Below are 14,674 nucleotides of genomic sequence, written 5' to 3'. Positions count from 1 at the left end.
TACCCCCCGAAAAAAAAGTCCCAACAGGTTGCAGGGGGCGTGTACGAGATGTTTCTTTACCCTATACACCGGTGCAGTTTTTAATCCCAAAAGAGAAGAGGTAGGGTTGGCGGTTCATCAAATACTGGGTATTTTACACGGTAGTTAACAGTATACATCATCATACTTCCTCCACAGTACAGACTTCTCCCCCCCCCTCTCTCTCTCTCTCGGGGAAAAAAAAGATACGACGGAAGCGTCTTTGCTATCTAACACACGTTCAAGCATTCATACGAACACGCATGCGCGCACACACACCACGCACGCCAAAAGAACTGCTATGAGAGAGAGAGAGAGAGAGAGAGACTCCGTAACCCCCTATTATCCAAAGCTCGTATAACTGACACAAGGGTCCCGCCCTTGATTTCAGCTACGTGGTGTATGTTAACTAATCGATTCGTTCCTGTCTCCTCGAACGGCGAGATTGGCAGTTACCCCGTTGTATGTGGTGGCTCTTTCCTTCCTCCTACCTCTCTCTCACCGGCCTCGCCCCCTTCCACACACACACACATATATATATACACACACACACACACACACATATATATATATACATTGTACCTACATATATATATATATATATATATATATATATATATATATATATATATATTGTACCTAAACACTTTCAGAACAGATTTTTGTGGAGCTCCCTGTGGAAGAGTGCAACACTGTTATACAGCACCCCCTACCCTCACCCCCCAACCACCTCCATCTAGACACGTGCGTTCGTTTATCCAGCAAAGCAAACACTAAATTTCTGTCCACCACCACAGCTTGACCAGCACAGACCAGCCTCCCTTTTGCTGCTGCCGTGGGTTCTTTTACGAGGAAACACAAGGGGCTTCCGTTTATTGCCTCACCCTTCGCACGAACACTGCCACCCAAACCAGTACTTAAGGGTCTGACGTAGGAGGGCTGGGACTGGGGGCCATAGACAACAGAAGCAACAACAGGTCTCGTCTGTATCTGGGGAGCAGCAGAGAGGACTGCGTCTGTGTGCGTGATTCAAACAGCAAGTCTCCAGAACCACTTCGTTTCTTTGACAGGGGCTGCTTAATCCACATGCCACTCTCGTCCATTCTCGCTGCCATCCAACCAAACAACCCGTGTCGAGAGAGGTGACCGCATCCGTTCAACCTTCGTGTTTCTGGGGAGACAGATGGTTTAGTCATTCACCGTGAAAGGTCACTCTTGATAAAGGGCAGGGGGGGTTGTTGAGTTGTACTCGTAAAGGGTAATTTTGGCGACCAAGTCCAGATGGAATGTTTCCGATAGTTATTCAGATATCAAACGCCCACACTGGTTATGAAATAATCTCTGTGGTATGGGCAGCAACTCGGATAGATAAGTCGTAGGTTTCCCACGCTGACTTTCCAACATAGCCTATAAAATGATTGGTCGAGTCGGGGTTGTGAGGATTGGAACGCGCGAGTTATTATTCTGTTTTAAATCAAACACGTTGCCGCTAAAGCATTTGCTTGCATCTATCAGTGATATTGGTTGTGACCCATGGCAATTTCTTTTAAAATATACAATCATCCATAAATAAATAAATAAAAAGTGCGTGTTCATGATGGATGCATACACATACAAAAAGGAACACGCGCAAGTTAAATACATTTCTATTTAAAATAAAGAAAAAAAGAAATCAACTTAAAGTCTGGTAACTGACCAGTCCATTCGGCATTTACCGCGAGTACAACAAATAACCATCAAGGTTTGGTTCAGATTGATGATTAAATCTTTAACCCGTTACTTTCATTCATGATAACAAGACTATGTATGTTAGATTAGTCTCGCCAACCGTTCTTGGACTTACTCGCAAGAATTCAAACAAAAGCGACACACTTTCACTTCACGCACTCGTACTCAAACAATATGCTGTCCATCTGTCAGCCAAATTCGATACCCCAACTTTCTGCATCTGCCTAACATGACAACCTCTCTCTCCTCAGACTAACTCAAATGCAAAGCGCACCCTCTCGTTTCTCCGCCTTGAGCTCCCGTTTCCCAAGACAGAACTGTCAGAAGCAGTTTCTGCTCTCTCACGGACACGTACGCAACTTGCAGGTCATGTTCGCAGACATCCATCGACAGCTGAGGCTGGCGAACAGAGTCCTAAAAGCGAGTAGCTTCCGCCGTATGTATAATCATGAAGAACTTTCTTTATAAGTGCAACTTGATTTCAATGATATGCCATGGCTTGGACACTAAAGGACTGGCGGTCTGCATCTTGTGAGAACATTTCTACCTGGCTGCTAAGACGAATCCCCCCCTCTCCCCCCACCCCCGCCCCCCTTGTGTGATATATCCATTACAAACCTGTGGGCAGGTACTCCAAGCTTACATAACTTGAATAGTTCATTTCTATGAAGTGGAGCACTACTGACTGTTTCAGATAATCACAAAATGGTGTCAGTCACAAGAAGTAAAAGAAAAGTGTTGATGGTGCCGTCCTCATTTGGTTCCCCCAACATCACAGCTGAGAACTGTAACGATGTTGTACACATCTAAGCACAACCCTAGTTTAAAACAACACAAACAGCTAAACGGACAGCAAAAACTACTCTCCATATCTATAAAAATCAAAGTATGTCCACCAAAGAAATCCACATACCTATAACGCAGGAGAACGTGAAAATCAAAGAAAGAAATTCGTCACATGACAACCGCTGCACAGCCCGAGAAAGAACTGTTATGTTTGCTGAGCAGAGATCCGGAAATATTTCATAACTGTGCACGGGAAAGCAATCAAAACACACCCGCCCGGGGCCGTGGGATCGGGGGGAGAGGAGGGTAGAGGGGAATAATGCAGGATCTGCACACTGAACCCTTTTTTTGACACTCCAAGAAAACATTCACCAGGGCCAAGCCAACAACGAAGTGAAAAGCTTCCCACCTTTGCTGTGCTGACACTCGGCATTCATTCCCTTTCCTTTTCATCACCTCTCAACATTCGTGTCATACTATGTCTTTTCTTCTTCTTCTTCTTTTTTTATTTTTTTTTTTTTTATTTTTTTTTTTTTACAGATTTTTAAAATTTGTTATTATGTTTTCTAATTAATTTGGCAGCTGACGGAATAGGAGGGTGGAGGCGGAGGGGGGGAAACCTGTCAACTGCTACTAGCAACAGTGCCGTCGACAAAATATTTGTCGGTGAGCATACGTTGCGGTGACAACAATGTAGCTCTGACAACTATTTAGCGGTCAGAACAACCTGACCTTGTTAGCCTCGTCCACTTCGACAAGCTTTCCGACGAATACCACTGGACGCAATAGCAGCGATAAAAGGTATTTTGCGACGCAGAAGTTTTTTGTCGGGGAGGACAACACATTCAAGTCCAGGAAAAACGTTTCCAACTTTTTCCAGTATTTGGGGTGCTGTTCATGGTAGGGTGGGTATGGGTTATCGATTTCAACCTGCCAGTTTTCCGCAACGTGGCCCAAGTTTTGTCATTCATTGGAGCTCTTCTGGCACACTGTTTTTGCTGTACGATAGGTTTTCAGCAAATTCGGAACTTCCATGGCATTTACAAAGTGACTTCATTCATTGCAGCGTACAACCTTAATGTAACAGTCAAATCAGAGTCGCGTAAGGTTGGGCGTGGAGTGGGGGAAGAGGATAGGGAGGCTGAACTTGAGAAAAACGCATACCCACTGATCGGTACACAGTACCAGTTCCGTGATGCATACTTTGTACCACATGCACACGTGTCTTTCTGTGCTCTATGTACCCACCAAAAGACGGCATTTGTGTGACCCGTCGTGCACTGTACGACCTGCAGAGAGCGGGAAGGCGTTGATATAATTATTATTATCACAAGGCGCTGGTACTGCTCGACTGAAGTAATTAACTGGCTGACAAGCGGTCTCTCGGACTTTTTTGTGTGTGTGTGGAGATCTCTGGTAGCCACACAGTCCTTCACACTCCCTGACCCCTAACAGCTTTGCCTTCTTCTTTCCCCTGTTGCTTCGCTCGGCGAACTGCTCTAAATAAACCAGCTGTCCGGACTCAGACTGACCACACACATACACATCCACAGACACCCACGCACGCACGTGCGTGCAAACATACATGCGCGGGCACACAACAGCCACATAAGAAAGTGGATAATTGAGCTGCGAGTCATGTTTGATTAACTTCTTCGTTTTGCCCTCTTGTAAGAAAACTTTGTATCAACAGCTTGAAAATGGCCGTTCTTTAATCGCTTGTGATAAAACATATGAACTAAAGAAATGAAGCCAATGGCTTGAAAATTTACTGAAGTACATACACAGCGTGAAAATTAACAGTTGTTCGGATATATATCACGTGTGTGTTTTTTTCTTCAGTTTAACGTCTATTCACTACAAGTATTATTAGACGGAAAGGAGAAAAGAAGTGGATAAAGGAAAGGGAATGCATGTGAATATTAGTGTAAGGATCATGTGTGTGTGTGTGTGTGTATCTAGAAAAGTGTGTGTGTGTGTGTGTGTGTGCGTGTGGTGTGTGTGGGGGGGGGGAGGAGGGGGCTGAGGGGGGGGTGAAGTCTGGTGGGTAATGAAAGCAGCACCAATTCGGGTTACGTGTCCCTTATCTCATGAAAATTAACAGTACATCTTCATCGTGTTATAATACAATCCTCGTCTCTTTGCCTTACTCATTTTTCAAATCATGAAGGTCACTGGTTTTACCGCTTATCATGTCTGGTAATGCGAAAGAAAAGTGTCATTACATATATCTTACCTCAAATTCACTTTTTACCTACCGAAACTGGAATAATGGACACAGTTTCGATGGGTTTCTGTGCCCTTTTTTTTTTTCATCGAAGACTTCAACAACTGAGCACTGGAATAGCCCAAACGATTCCTTGGAGTTTTTATGCTGCTCTCTGATTAACAGAAATCTTCTTCCGGGCAACCTTCAATCCCCCTGTAAAACAGAGAGAGAGAGAGGGGGGGGGGGAGACACACACAGAGACAGTCAAAAAGACAGACCGACAGACAGATATATATATATATGCGAATGGGTGACATGCTGTGGCAGTAGCAGGAGGTTTTCGATGTATATTCGCACACCAACCAACATTGTAACGGACAGATGCCGTGGAGGGGGAGGAAAAAAAATGGGGGGGGGGGGAGAAGAAGTCAAAGCACATATATAAAAACTACAGCCCCCCCCCCCTCCTCCCCCCCCTACCGTTCGCCGCCCCACCCTCCTCCTCCTGCCACCCCTCCCTTCCTTTCTCAACGGATTCCCACAGCCCCGGCATCTTCTCACCACGGTGATTAGATCCATCACTTTATCACGAAAGGTCGACCATCTTCCATCACGGGAATTTTTTTCTTTTCTTTTTTAATTATCAGGTCTTCCTCGTCTAACCAAGAACACACACACACACACACACACACATATATATATATATATATATACGTGCGGCGGTTGGACTGGGCATTGCGAACCTGGCAGCACCCACCCCCGCCCTCCCCAGCAAAGTCGTCTACTTTTATCAGGCATGTCGATTAGTACCAGTTTGATTTCAAACACGACACTAACAGCTTCTGATAGCTAGCTTCACGCGGTCTGGTCCATGCCGCGTGTTATCGTTTACACCGACTGTCCAGAGAGGAAGACGATAAAGTATCGCCGACTGCCTTCATTCATTCTCAGTATCCACATACAGTTGGCAGTGTGGGTCTTGGACGGGAGGGGGCGGGGAGATGTGGTGTGATTTTTTTCCCCTGGAGGTGAATGAAGGTGGATGGGGGCGAAGAGAAGGGGTATAGGTCGGAACCACGTACAAGGCTAGAAGTAGGAAAAAAAAAAGTATACACACATATATTTGAGTCTATGAAGGAAACGATATGGGGTAGTGTTGACAGAAATATTATAAATTCGTCTGTTAGAATGTGCTCGTATGTGATACACTGTGTGTGTGTGTGTGTGTGTGTGTGTGTTCATAATGTATATGTGTGTGCATGCGTGCGTGCGTGTGTCTGCCGCGTGCACACGCGTGCGTGCACATGCATGTATGTGAGGGCCTCAGTTTCCAATGTTTGCCTCTCAACACAAATTGCAGGGCGTAGTAAATGCACGGATGGATGGTTGGATGAACAGACGCGCGCCAAAACCAGTCCATGGTGCGTTTCTCCCTATTCCCCGTGACAACACGAGTTTCCTTCACATGACGATGATGTAGCCACATACACAAGCCAAGAAATACCACATCGCAGAATGAAAAAAACATTGACAATAACGATCCATTGGTTACCCCCCCTTACCCGTCGAGTTACAGGTATCTTGGTCGAGAAAAGGTGGGGGGGGGGGTTGGTTGAGAAACTGATTTATTTGTATGAGTCTGTTAATCTATCAGTAGGTTTAACAGCCTGTTCATTAATCCAACTTTCCACCCTTTCCAGCGTGGAATTTCTCAACTGGCACAAAGACATGATCCCACTCTCCCCTCAGCTCTCTGCCACTTTACCTTGGACGATACGAATGAGCACAACAAGGAAATCAAATGTTATCAATCTTTCTTAGCTCATTGTCACTATGGTTCCCCACTCTTCGTGACCAAGGCGGTTGTATTCCGAACCTCGTTTGTCACCGAGGAGACGGACCTCAGGGCTTTGGGTTCTTCACATCGCTCATGGTTACAGACACCCCGCGTTGACATGGAAGGAACATATACGCCATGAAAATGACAGCTGTAATGATGATGATTAAGATAACGATGGTGATTTTCTAAGACTGTATGTAGGCAAAATAAACTGATTTTGGCGAAGCATTTAAAAGAATATCTCGTGCTGGTGGCAATCGTCACATCTAGTAACGGAAGTCCAACGAACAGAAGCGCAGAGCTGTGTCGTTTAATACTAAACAGTGCTCTGTGTATTACAGCACAGTGAACGTGCAAAATATCACACATGCACTCTTCTTTGCACCTGAACTTCTGCGTTCGCGGACCGCAACTGAATTGTTCACCCCACGAGTGGGCTCTTTTGTTTAGTCACGTAAATTTACGTCTGCAAGTCGTTAACCACCAGGTTTTGGCGGCGCGCGGTCTCTTCTCGGTGACTTATTTTGACAGGCTGACCTGCCCAACCGGGGAAACCGGTCGATATCACGAGTAAACAAATATCCTACCCAAAATACATGCTGTTGCACCCCCTTCTTTTCCCCACCCAGTTTTAACTTTACTTGGATTCTATAAAAGGACGCCGCGATGAAATAAACATTTCCCAAACCTTTTCCTCAGCCATTATTTGCGTGAAGAGTACACCCTGCATGGTCACGTTCAAAATGTACTTCCAGCGTCCGTCAACCGCGAACTTTTGTCACTGCCATCAGAACACAGTCTCTCGAGCAAGAACCTCAACAACGCTCTCACCATGAGCGACCGGATACCAGACTAAAAGTCGGTTCGGCCCATATTGTCGGAACACGAGGTTTCTCCACAGTATTAGGGGGAAAGGGTGGGGGTGGCTGCTGCAGCCATTGCGATGTTGCACTGTGAATCAGACTTCCCCCACCGCCTCCCCCGCGGCAAATATCTTATGGTCGGTAGAGCACGTGCATCCGCGTGCCACAAACGAAACCCAGTTTAACACGTAGACACCATGCCGTGTGGAGTCCAACTGACATTATTTCGACAACCACGTGTGAGTGTGGGAAGGGGGTGAAGGGGGGAGTAGGCAGACAGAGAACGAAAGACAGAATGATAGCCACGAAAATATCATAATGTCAACATTTTCATCCGATCACTGGATGAGAATGTCGAGGCCTTATCAAAACACCCATGGACAAGCAGTCGCGCGCGCGCGCGCGCGTGTGTGTGAGCGCACACACACACTTTCTCTCTTCTCTCTCTCTCGTTCGTTTTCCATTTGGGTAAAGAAGAAGAAACATACAAAAATCACCACTTCAAGGCTGTCAGGCGTGATGGGAAAAGGCAAGGTATTTATGAACTTTGTGCACGCAAACTATCCCTTGGCAAAAAAACGACCTGTCCCTGGTTAAATTCCGCAGGGAACCAAACAACAACACGAAACACATTCATTAAGAGCCATGGTTTCATGTTTTTCCGGGTCTTCAGAGGATCCTTGGCATTTTATAATGAAGAAATAAAATCCAAAAAATCTATGTGGAATTTGAAATGAGTCGGACTGTCTTTCTTTACGTGAGCATGTACATGATAAGATATGGAGCTACCGACATGTATGAGTGAACTGCATTTGAATAACAGCGACTGCCGATGGTAAATCAATAAATAAAATTTTTCTCCTCTCTGAGAATCGCACTAACATACACACACACACAGGCGGCACAGCCATTTGGCGATGTTTTATTCTCTGAGTAAGCCGATGAAATATGTCCTAAGAGAGAGAGAGAGGGGGGGGGGGGAACGGACAGACAGACAGACACAGGGGGCAACATAAGTGTCAGCCCCAAACAAAAAAATCCAAAACAACCCATCCACAACAAACACACGTCACCCCCACTGCATTGGGGGGTGTGCTGGAGGAGAAATAATCCTTCCCTTGTTACTCAACCTTCCCTTTTTCATTCCCGGCCAAGCAGCAGCACAAACACCACGCCCGGCTGAAAAGATCAAGGCAAGACATACGCTGTTACTTCACTTCTTATCGCTTTTCCTTATTTTTTGCGTGTTTCACGTGCACATGGCGAACAAAGACCGCTCTGTCTTTAAAAAAAACAAAAAAAAATGTTAGTTCATAGAGTTATCTCCCCTCTCTCCCCCACCTACTGAGATATATATATATATATATATGTGTGTGTGTGTGTGTGTGTGTGTGTGTGTATGCTCCCACCCCGTTCTCTACCACCCCACCCGGCCCGAACCATACCACAAGTCGTGATTCAGTAGCTATGGAAACCGATCTCCCAGACACTGGATCAGACCGAAGACTGCCTTGCAGACCACACACACACACACACACTCTCTCTCTCTCTCTCGACAAATGCCGAAATTAGTGTTTGTTGAGAGGTTTGGGGGACATGTCCTATGTGTGTGTGTGTGTGTGTGTGTGTGTGTGTGTGTGTTGTTTTCAAGGAAAATGTACTTCGCACACAAGTTTGCACCGTACCGAAGGAACTGACCATTTGGTCTCCACAGCTGTAGCCTGTTACACTGACATGTATGTGTGTTGGTTGAGAAAGGAAATGAGGAAGGGGGATGGCTGGAGGGAGGAGGGGGTGGATATGTGACTGGTTGTATCACTTTCAGCAGTCAGGGATTCATAGCCAGAGCTGGTGGTCAGTATCTTGGCTCAATGCCAAAGTTGACACAGTCATTGACAGTGGTTTTATTCTCCCACCCCCACCCCTCCCTCACCACTTGTGGAAGAGACTCAGAGAGAGGGGGGAGGGGAACTTCAGCAAATCATGGAAGTGAAGTCTAGAAGAGGGGAGCGTAGGGGGTTGAGGGATGATTTTTTCCCCCTCCGAAATCAACTGCTCTTCCGCTGAAAATAGCGGATCCGCTGCGAGTTCCCCAACCTGCTCTCTCTAACACACACACACACACACACAGGCACACCGAAACGATGTTTTCTCCAAGCCCCGCGACGTCCCACACCCGACTGAGCGAAGTCCAACATAATATTACATGCACTAAAGCACATCTGTGAATCCTTCACTACTTATATGTATTCAAGACTTGCAAAATCCATAATTCTAACGCCTGTGCGATGTTACTAAAATTGGCACCAGTTTCCCACATTTAATATAAAAATTTAAAAAATCTACACAACTGATAAAAAACATTGACGACATTGCTGACAACATTACAATCTTTCTCTTCCTCTCCCACGCGCGCACACAAACTCGTTTCCTTCTCTCTATATAATCTATAATTATCCTCAGCAGTTCATTTCTAAAACATGTATAAAGTTCTGGGGGGAAGCGTGTGCTTTTGTGTGTGTGTGTGTGCGTGTGTGTGCGTGTGTGCTTTGTTCAGTCCTTGTACATGCATCGCATTAGAATGTATCCATCGCACGGGGGGATGAGGGGTGGGGGCGGTATAAAATAACCAGGATAACATTTCAAATGACATACAGTATAACGCCCCCAAAACGAGAACCACCCTTTTCACGAAACGGATCCAAGTTCAAACAGCGACACGCTATCTGGTGGAGGATATACTACTGTAAGACGACTACTGGTCCAACACACAGCAAGCTGCTTTAAAAAAAGAAGAAGAAAAAAAAAGAAAAAAAGACCATATAAACCAGTATGCTACGCGTGCCCCTTCTTTAGCATGCCCGAGATTCGTGTTAACATTTAGATCCATGACTGCATGCTGCCTCTGAAGTTTGTGGGCAAACACTGCCCACCGTTCTTAACCCACTGGTAGATTTTTTTTTTTTTTTTAATCTTTGTCAAAACAGTCCTACCTTAGAAGGGAACGGGCCATCTCTTCACAGGTGGACGTATCTCTTCAAAGAGCTGCCTGATGGTAGAGGCGACGAGAGGCTGCTGTTTCCAGACAGAAACACACCTTCGGTTTTTAGGCACGCAGAATGCTGACCTTTTCCCTGACTGAACGATCTGAAACGACGAACGCTTTTCGTTCTTCTTCTTTTTTTTTTTTTTTTTTTTTTTTAAATATAAATACTCGTCCGAGGCACAGTTCTCGTTCACATCCACACCAGTGAACTGATTTTATGGGAGGGCAGATGCTTTCTGTGGCCACTTGTGCCTTTAGAAGGGCGGATCAGGTGAGGTGGTTTGGTCTGCTCGCCTCGTTGACGTTGTTCAGCAACGGCCGTGCCTGCTCCCCTTTCCCTCCCAATACAAGTTTGTGTGTGTGTGTGTGTGTGTTTTGTTGTTTTTTGGGGTTTTTTTTCAAAGCAAAGCCGATCCCATTGGTGCAGTAAATCCGTGATGAATGAATGAATGAATGCACTCATGCAATATTGTATAATCATATTCGTTCAGAATTTTTACTTTCATTTCAGCTATGCAAACCAAACGTTGTAAGAGAGAGAGAGGGAGACGGGAAAGGGAACTGGAGGGAGGGGGGGGGGCGGGGGGGGGGGGGGGGGTCGGTGGGCGTCATGGGCAGGTAGCCATGGCGCTTTCTGTTTATAAACTTACACTGGGTCTAGTCCATTATCATGCTGATGCACACGCGCGCGCGCGCACCAACACACAGACCTTTCCCCATATACCCATTGTAAGCACAAACCGCCATTCTCTCTAATACCATTCCTGAGAAGCCGACCCCCTCATATATAATACCCCCCCCCGCCCCCCCCCTCCGTCCCCCAATAGAGTCAACACGCACAGTGACAGGTACACAAAAGGCAGGCGACCTAGAGTGAACGACTCCCATCTGAAGTGTGTGAAGACAATAGGCGTAAAAAATAACGAAGCGCAGGCACTTAGCTTTAATGATCCCCAACAATGGCTGACTTTATGGGGAATTTTAAGCTAGACCGCCGCGACTTTTGTAAAAAAAAAGAAAAAAAAAAAACTTCCGTGAATGTATGTATTCACACCGATAGGGAGGAATTTTTCCACCTTTCTCTTCTTCATCGCTACTCTCATCCAAAGGGGGAGAGAGAGAGAGAGAGAGAGTGTGTGTGTGTGCGTGTATGTGCGTGCGTGTGTGTGTATGTGTGTGTGCGCGCGCGCGTCCGTGGGTGCAAGCGTGATGAAAGAGTGGTGAAGACTGGTTGATTGGATACAAGGTCGCCAACCCAACGGCTATGTAATTAATCAATCTTTCATGCAGGCAGACAGCTTGGAAGCGAGACAGACAGAGAAACAAACAGACCACTCAATAATGACCCCTCGTGTCAAGAGAGAGAGAGAGACGGGAAGCGGGGACAGACAGACAGACAGAGATCCTGATATAAACAGCTTGTCATTACTTCGAAGTTTCGTGAAGGCAAGCACACTTTCTTTTATTCAGAGAAATTGAAAGCAGGATTAAAACTGAAGTGCAACGTGCGAGCACAGTATAAGCTTTAAGATTCTAGATGTTATTGTGTCTTTGCTTGCATTGTAATCACGTGTACTGTTGAAAAATTAAAGAATTATTTGAACGAAAGAGGGATTAAAAGACAGATGAGGGGGAGTGGGGAGGGTGGGGGGTTAGGGGGGCTACTCATGGAGAATATATGCATATTTTAGAGAGAGAGAGAGAGATAGAGAGAAAGGGAGAGGAAGAGAGGGTGGGGGTTAGGGGGGCTACTCATGGAGAATATATGCATATTTTAGATAGAGAGAGGAGAAATAGAGAAAGGGAGAGGAAGAGAGGGTGGGAGGGGGGAGGGGGGGAAGCAGAAGAGAGGCTTAGAAAATATATACTAGACAAATAACAGACAGATAAACACAGATAAAAGGGGTCTGCGCAGAAAGGTAATTATGTATATGTATATATATATATATGTGTGTGTGTGTGTGTGTGTGTGTGTGTGTGTGTCTGCACAGATAAATGTGCAAGAGATGACAAAGTACTCTGATAACTCTCTTCTCGCACATAAACACACGCACACATGTGTCTGTCTGTCTAAAACACGCGCGCGCGCGCGCACACACACACACACACACTTCTTTCTTTCTTCCCCCCCAATTTATGCAGTTATGCACGAATGGCGCCCTTCTCCCCCATCGTCGCCCTTTTACTTCCTCAACACACCGGACAGACCCGTCACACACAGTGACAAGCGCACAAAAGCCAGATGACCTTTTCAGGAGTTCTTTCTTTCTTTCTTGTTCGTTTTCTTTCTTTGTTGCTTAAAGCCCAGCCGACCGCACTGGGCCATAATCATCATGGCTGGGGAAAAAAAAGACTATTGATCCCCACAAAATCTCAAGGGAGAAAAAAACTGTCTTATTCATGCATATAAACCCAGAACATGCCTCTGACGTTGACTATTCTGTCAATATTTTGGTGGAAAATTAAAAACAACAATAATAAAAAAAAAAACAACAACAAAAAACACAAAAAACAAAACGCCTGAACATCAACATAATGCACAAAATCATGGGTAATAACATGCATTGAAAACCAAAAATTTGTCAACGGTTGCCTCATGCACGTTCTAGGCGCTAAAAAGAACACTTCATAAATAGAACACCCAAATTTCAAGCCCAGGTAAAAAAAAAAAATAAAAAAAAAAGATTTAAAAATTCAGACAAACCCTTAACTAGGCTTACTTGGAAAGAAGTTATTTTTTTTTTTTTTTTAAAGCTGGAGGATCAAGGCACAAAATAAGAAAGGAAAAGGTGACAGAAATTAAAAGGCGGGGAGGGTGAGAAAAGACCAGAACCAAAGTCTGCGGCAGGAAAGAAGCTATTTCTGGCGCAAAATTTCCAGAAGGTGGAGATACTGTTCCATACTGAAAGAGCCCCCTGGCATGCCAGCAACGCTCAAAAGGCCCTGCTGCAGCATGTATTGTCGCCCCTGCATGGATTGTCACTGGCGACAATACGTGCAGCCCTCACTGCACATATTGTCGCCCCTTACTTTGCACTGGTGCTGTTGCGAGGAGTGAGTGAAGAGTTGTGACGTAACTTTTACGACCCAGAGTAACATGGTTGATGGGCTGTGCCCTTGCAGATAACACACACACACACACACACACTGACAGCAGCCAAACCTGACCAGTTTACAAACTATCCACTCAACTTTTACGATCGACTCAAGAACCCGAACCACCATGAGGTGTGACGTCACCTTTACGACCCAGCGCCCCCGCAGATAATATCACACACACACACACATTCGCACGCACTCAACACGCAAACATGCACGCACACTCACATACACACACAAGCCAAATACACCCGCACATAGTATACCCCATCCTCTCCACCACACACCCCTTTTACATCAACACGAATGTACTCTCAGACACGCACGTGCATACACTCACACATACAAGCACACGAACATACGCACACAACAAAAACAGGAACAGTGCAGAGGGGCGACAATACGTGCAGTAAGGGCTGCACGAACTGTCGCCGGTGACAATCCATTCAGGGGCGACAATATTATATGCCGCAACAGGGCCTGTTGAGCGTTGCTGGGATGCTTCCTAGTCAAGTGAGGGGAGAGGTGGGGGTGGAGGCGGGGGGTGGGGGGAGAGGGGATGAGAGAGTGTGTGTGAGAGAGAGAGGGAGGGTGGGTGAGAGACAAAAAGTGAGAGAGACAAAAAGTGTGTGTGTGTGTGTGTGTGTGTGTGTGTGTGTGAATGAGACAAAGACAGTGAGAGAGAGAGAGAGAGAGAGAATGAGAGAATGAGAGAGAGAGACTGAACACGGCACAGACGCCAACCTGACAGTCATGTTTTAAGCATGCAGGTTGTTTGCGAGAGGGACAGAAGCATAGACAGACAGACAGGTGCGCTGACAGACAGACAGACCGCTCAACAACCTTTCACGTAAGGAGAAAGCAGGGCTGGGGAAGGTTGAAGAGAGACGAAAATGAAGCATCTATATTAACAGACAGTTACTGAGGTAGGTCTGCGCGTTAGTGTCTCAGTATGGGTGTTGGAACCACGTGAAAGCAGCCTGGAGATATTCTTACAACACACTCTCTCTCTCTCTCTCTCACATTATTTGAGCAGTGTGGCAGCCAACTACTGTATAGCTGTCACTCTCCATGATGTCATGGCC

At 45.8% G+C, this 14,674-nt stretch overlaps 1 protein-coding gene across 6 annotated transcripts in view; it reads right to left on the bottom strand.

Moving 5' to 3' along the window:
* The window catches only part of LOC143288411 (cytospin-A-like), a 94,385-nt gene that overhangs the window by 36,935 nt on the left and 42,776 nt on the right, over positions 1–14,674 (bottom strand). Inside the window, exon 1 of one of the 6 annotated variants that reach the window (XM_076596852.1) lies at positions 10,438–10,725. The exons of 4 other annotated variants lie outside the window; for them this stretch is intronic. Coding sequence is in view for 1 of the 2 variants with exons in the window: in XM_076596849.1 (XP_076452964.1) it covers positions 7,270–7,311 (42 nt within the window). In the remaining variant the exon portion in view is untranslated. Of the gene's footprint in view, positions 1–7,269; positions 7,386–10,437; positions 10,726–14,674 lie in introns of those variants that run through there. One more of the 6 variants, XM_076596849.1, reaches the window with a different exon arrangement.

Source organism: Babylonia areolata, chromosome 12, assembly GCF_041734735.1.
Source record: "Babylonia areolata isolate BAREFJ2019XMU chromosome 12, ASM4173473v1, whole genome shotgun sequence".
Taxonomy (NCBI): Eukaryota; Metazoa; Mollusca; class Gastropoda; order Neogastropoda; family Buccinidae; genus Babylonia; species Babylonia areolata.
The sequence above is the reverse complement of the archived record's forward strand: the minus strand, read 5'-3'. Positions and strand labels throughout refer to the sequence as shown.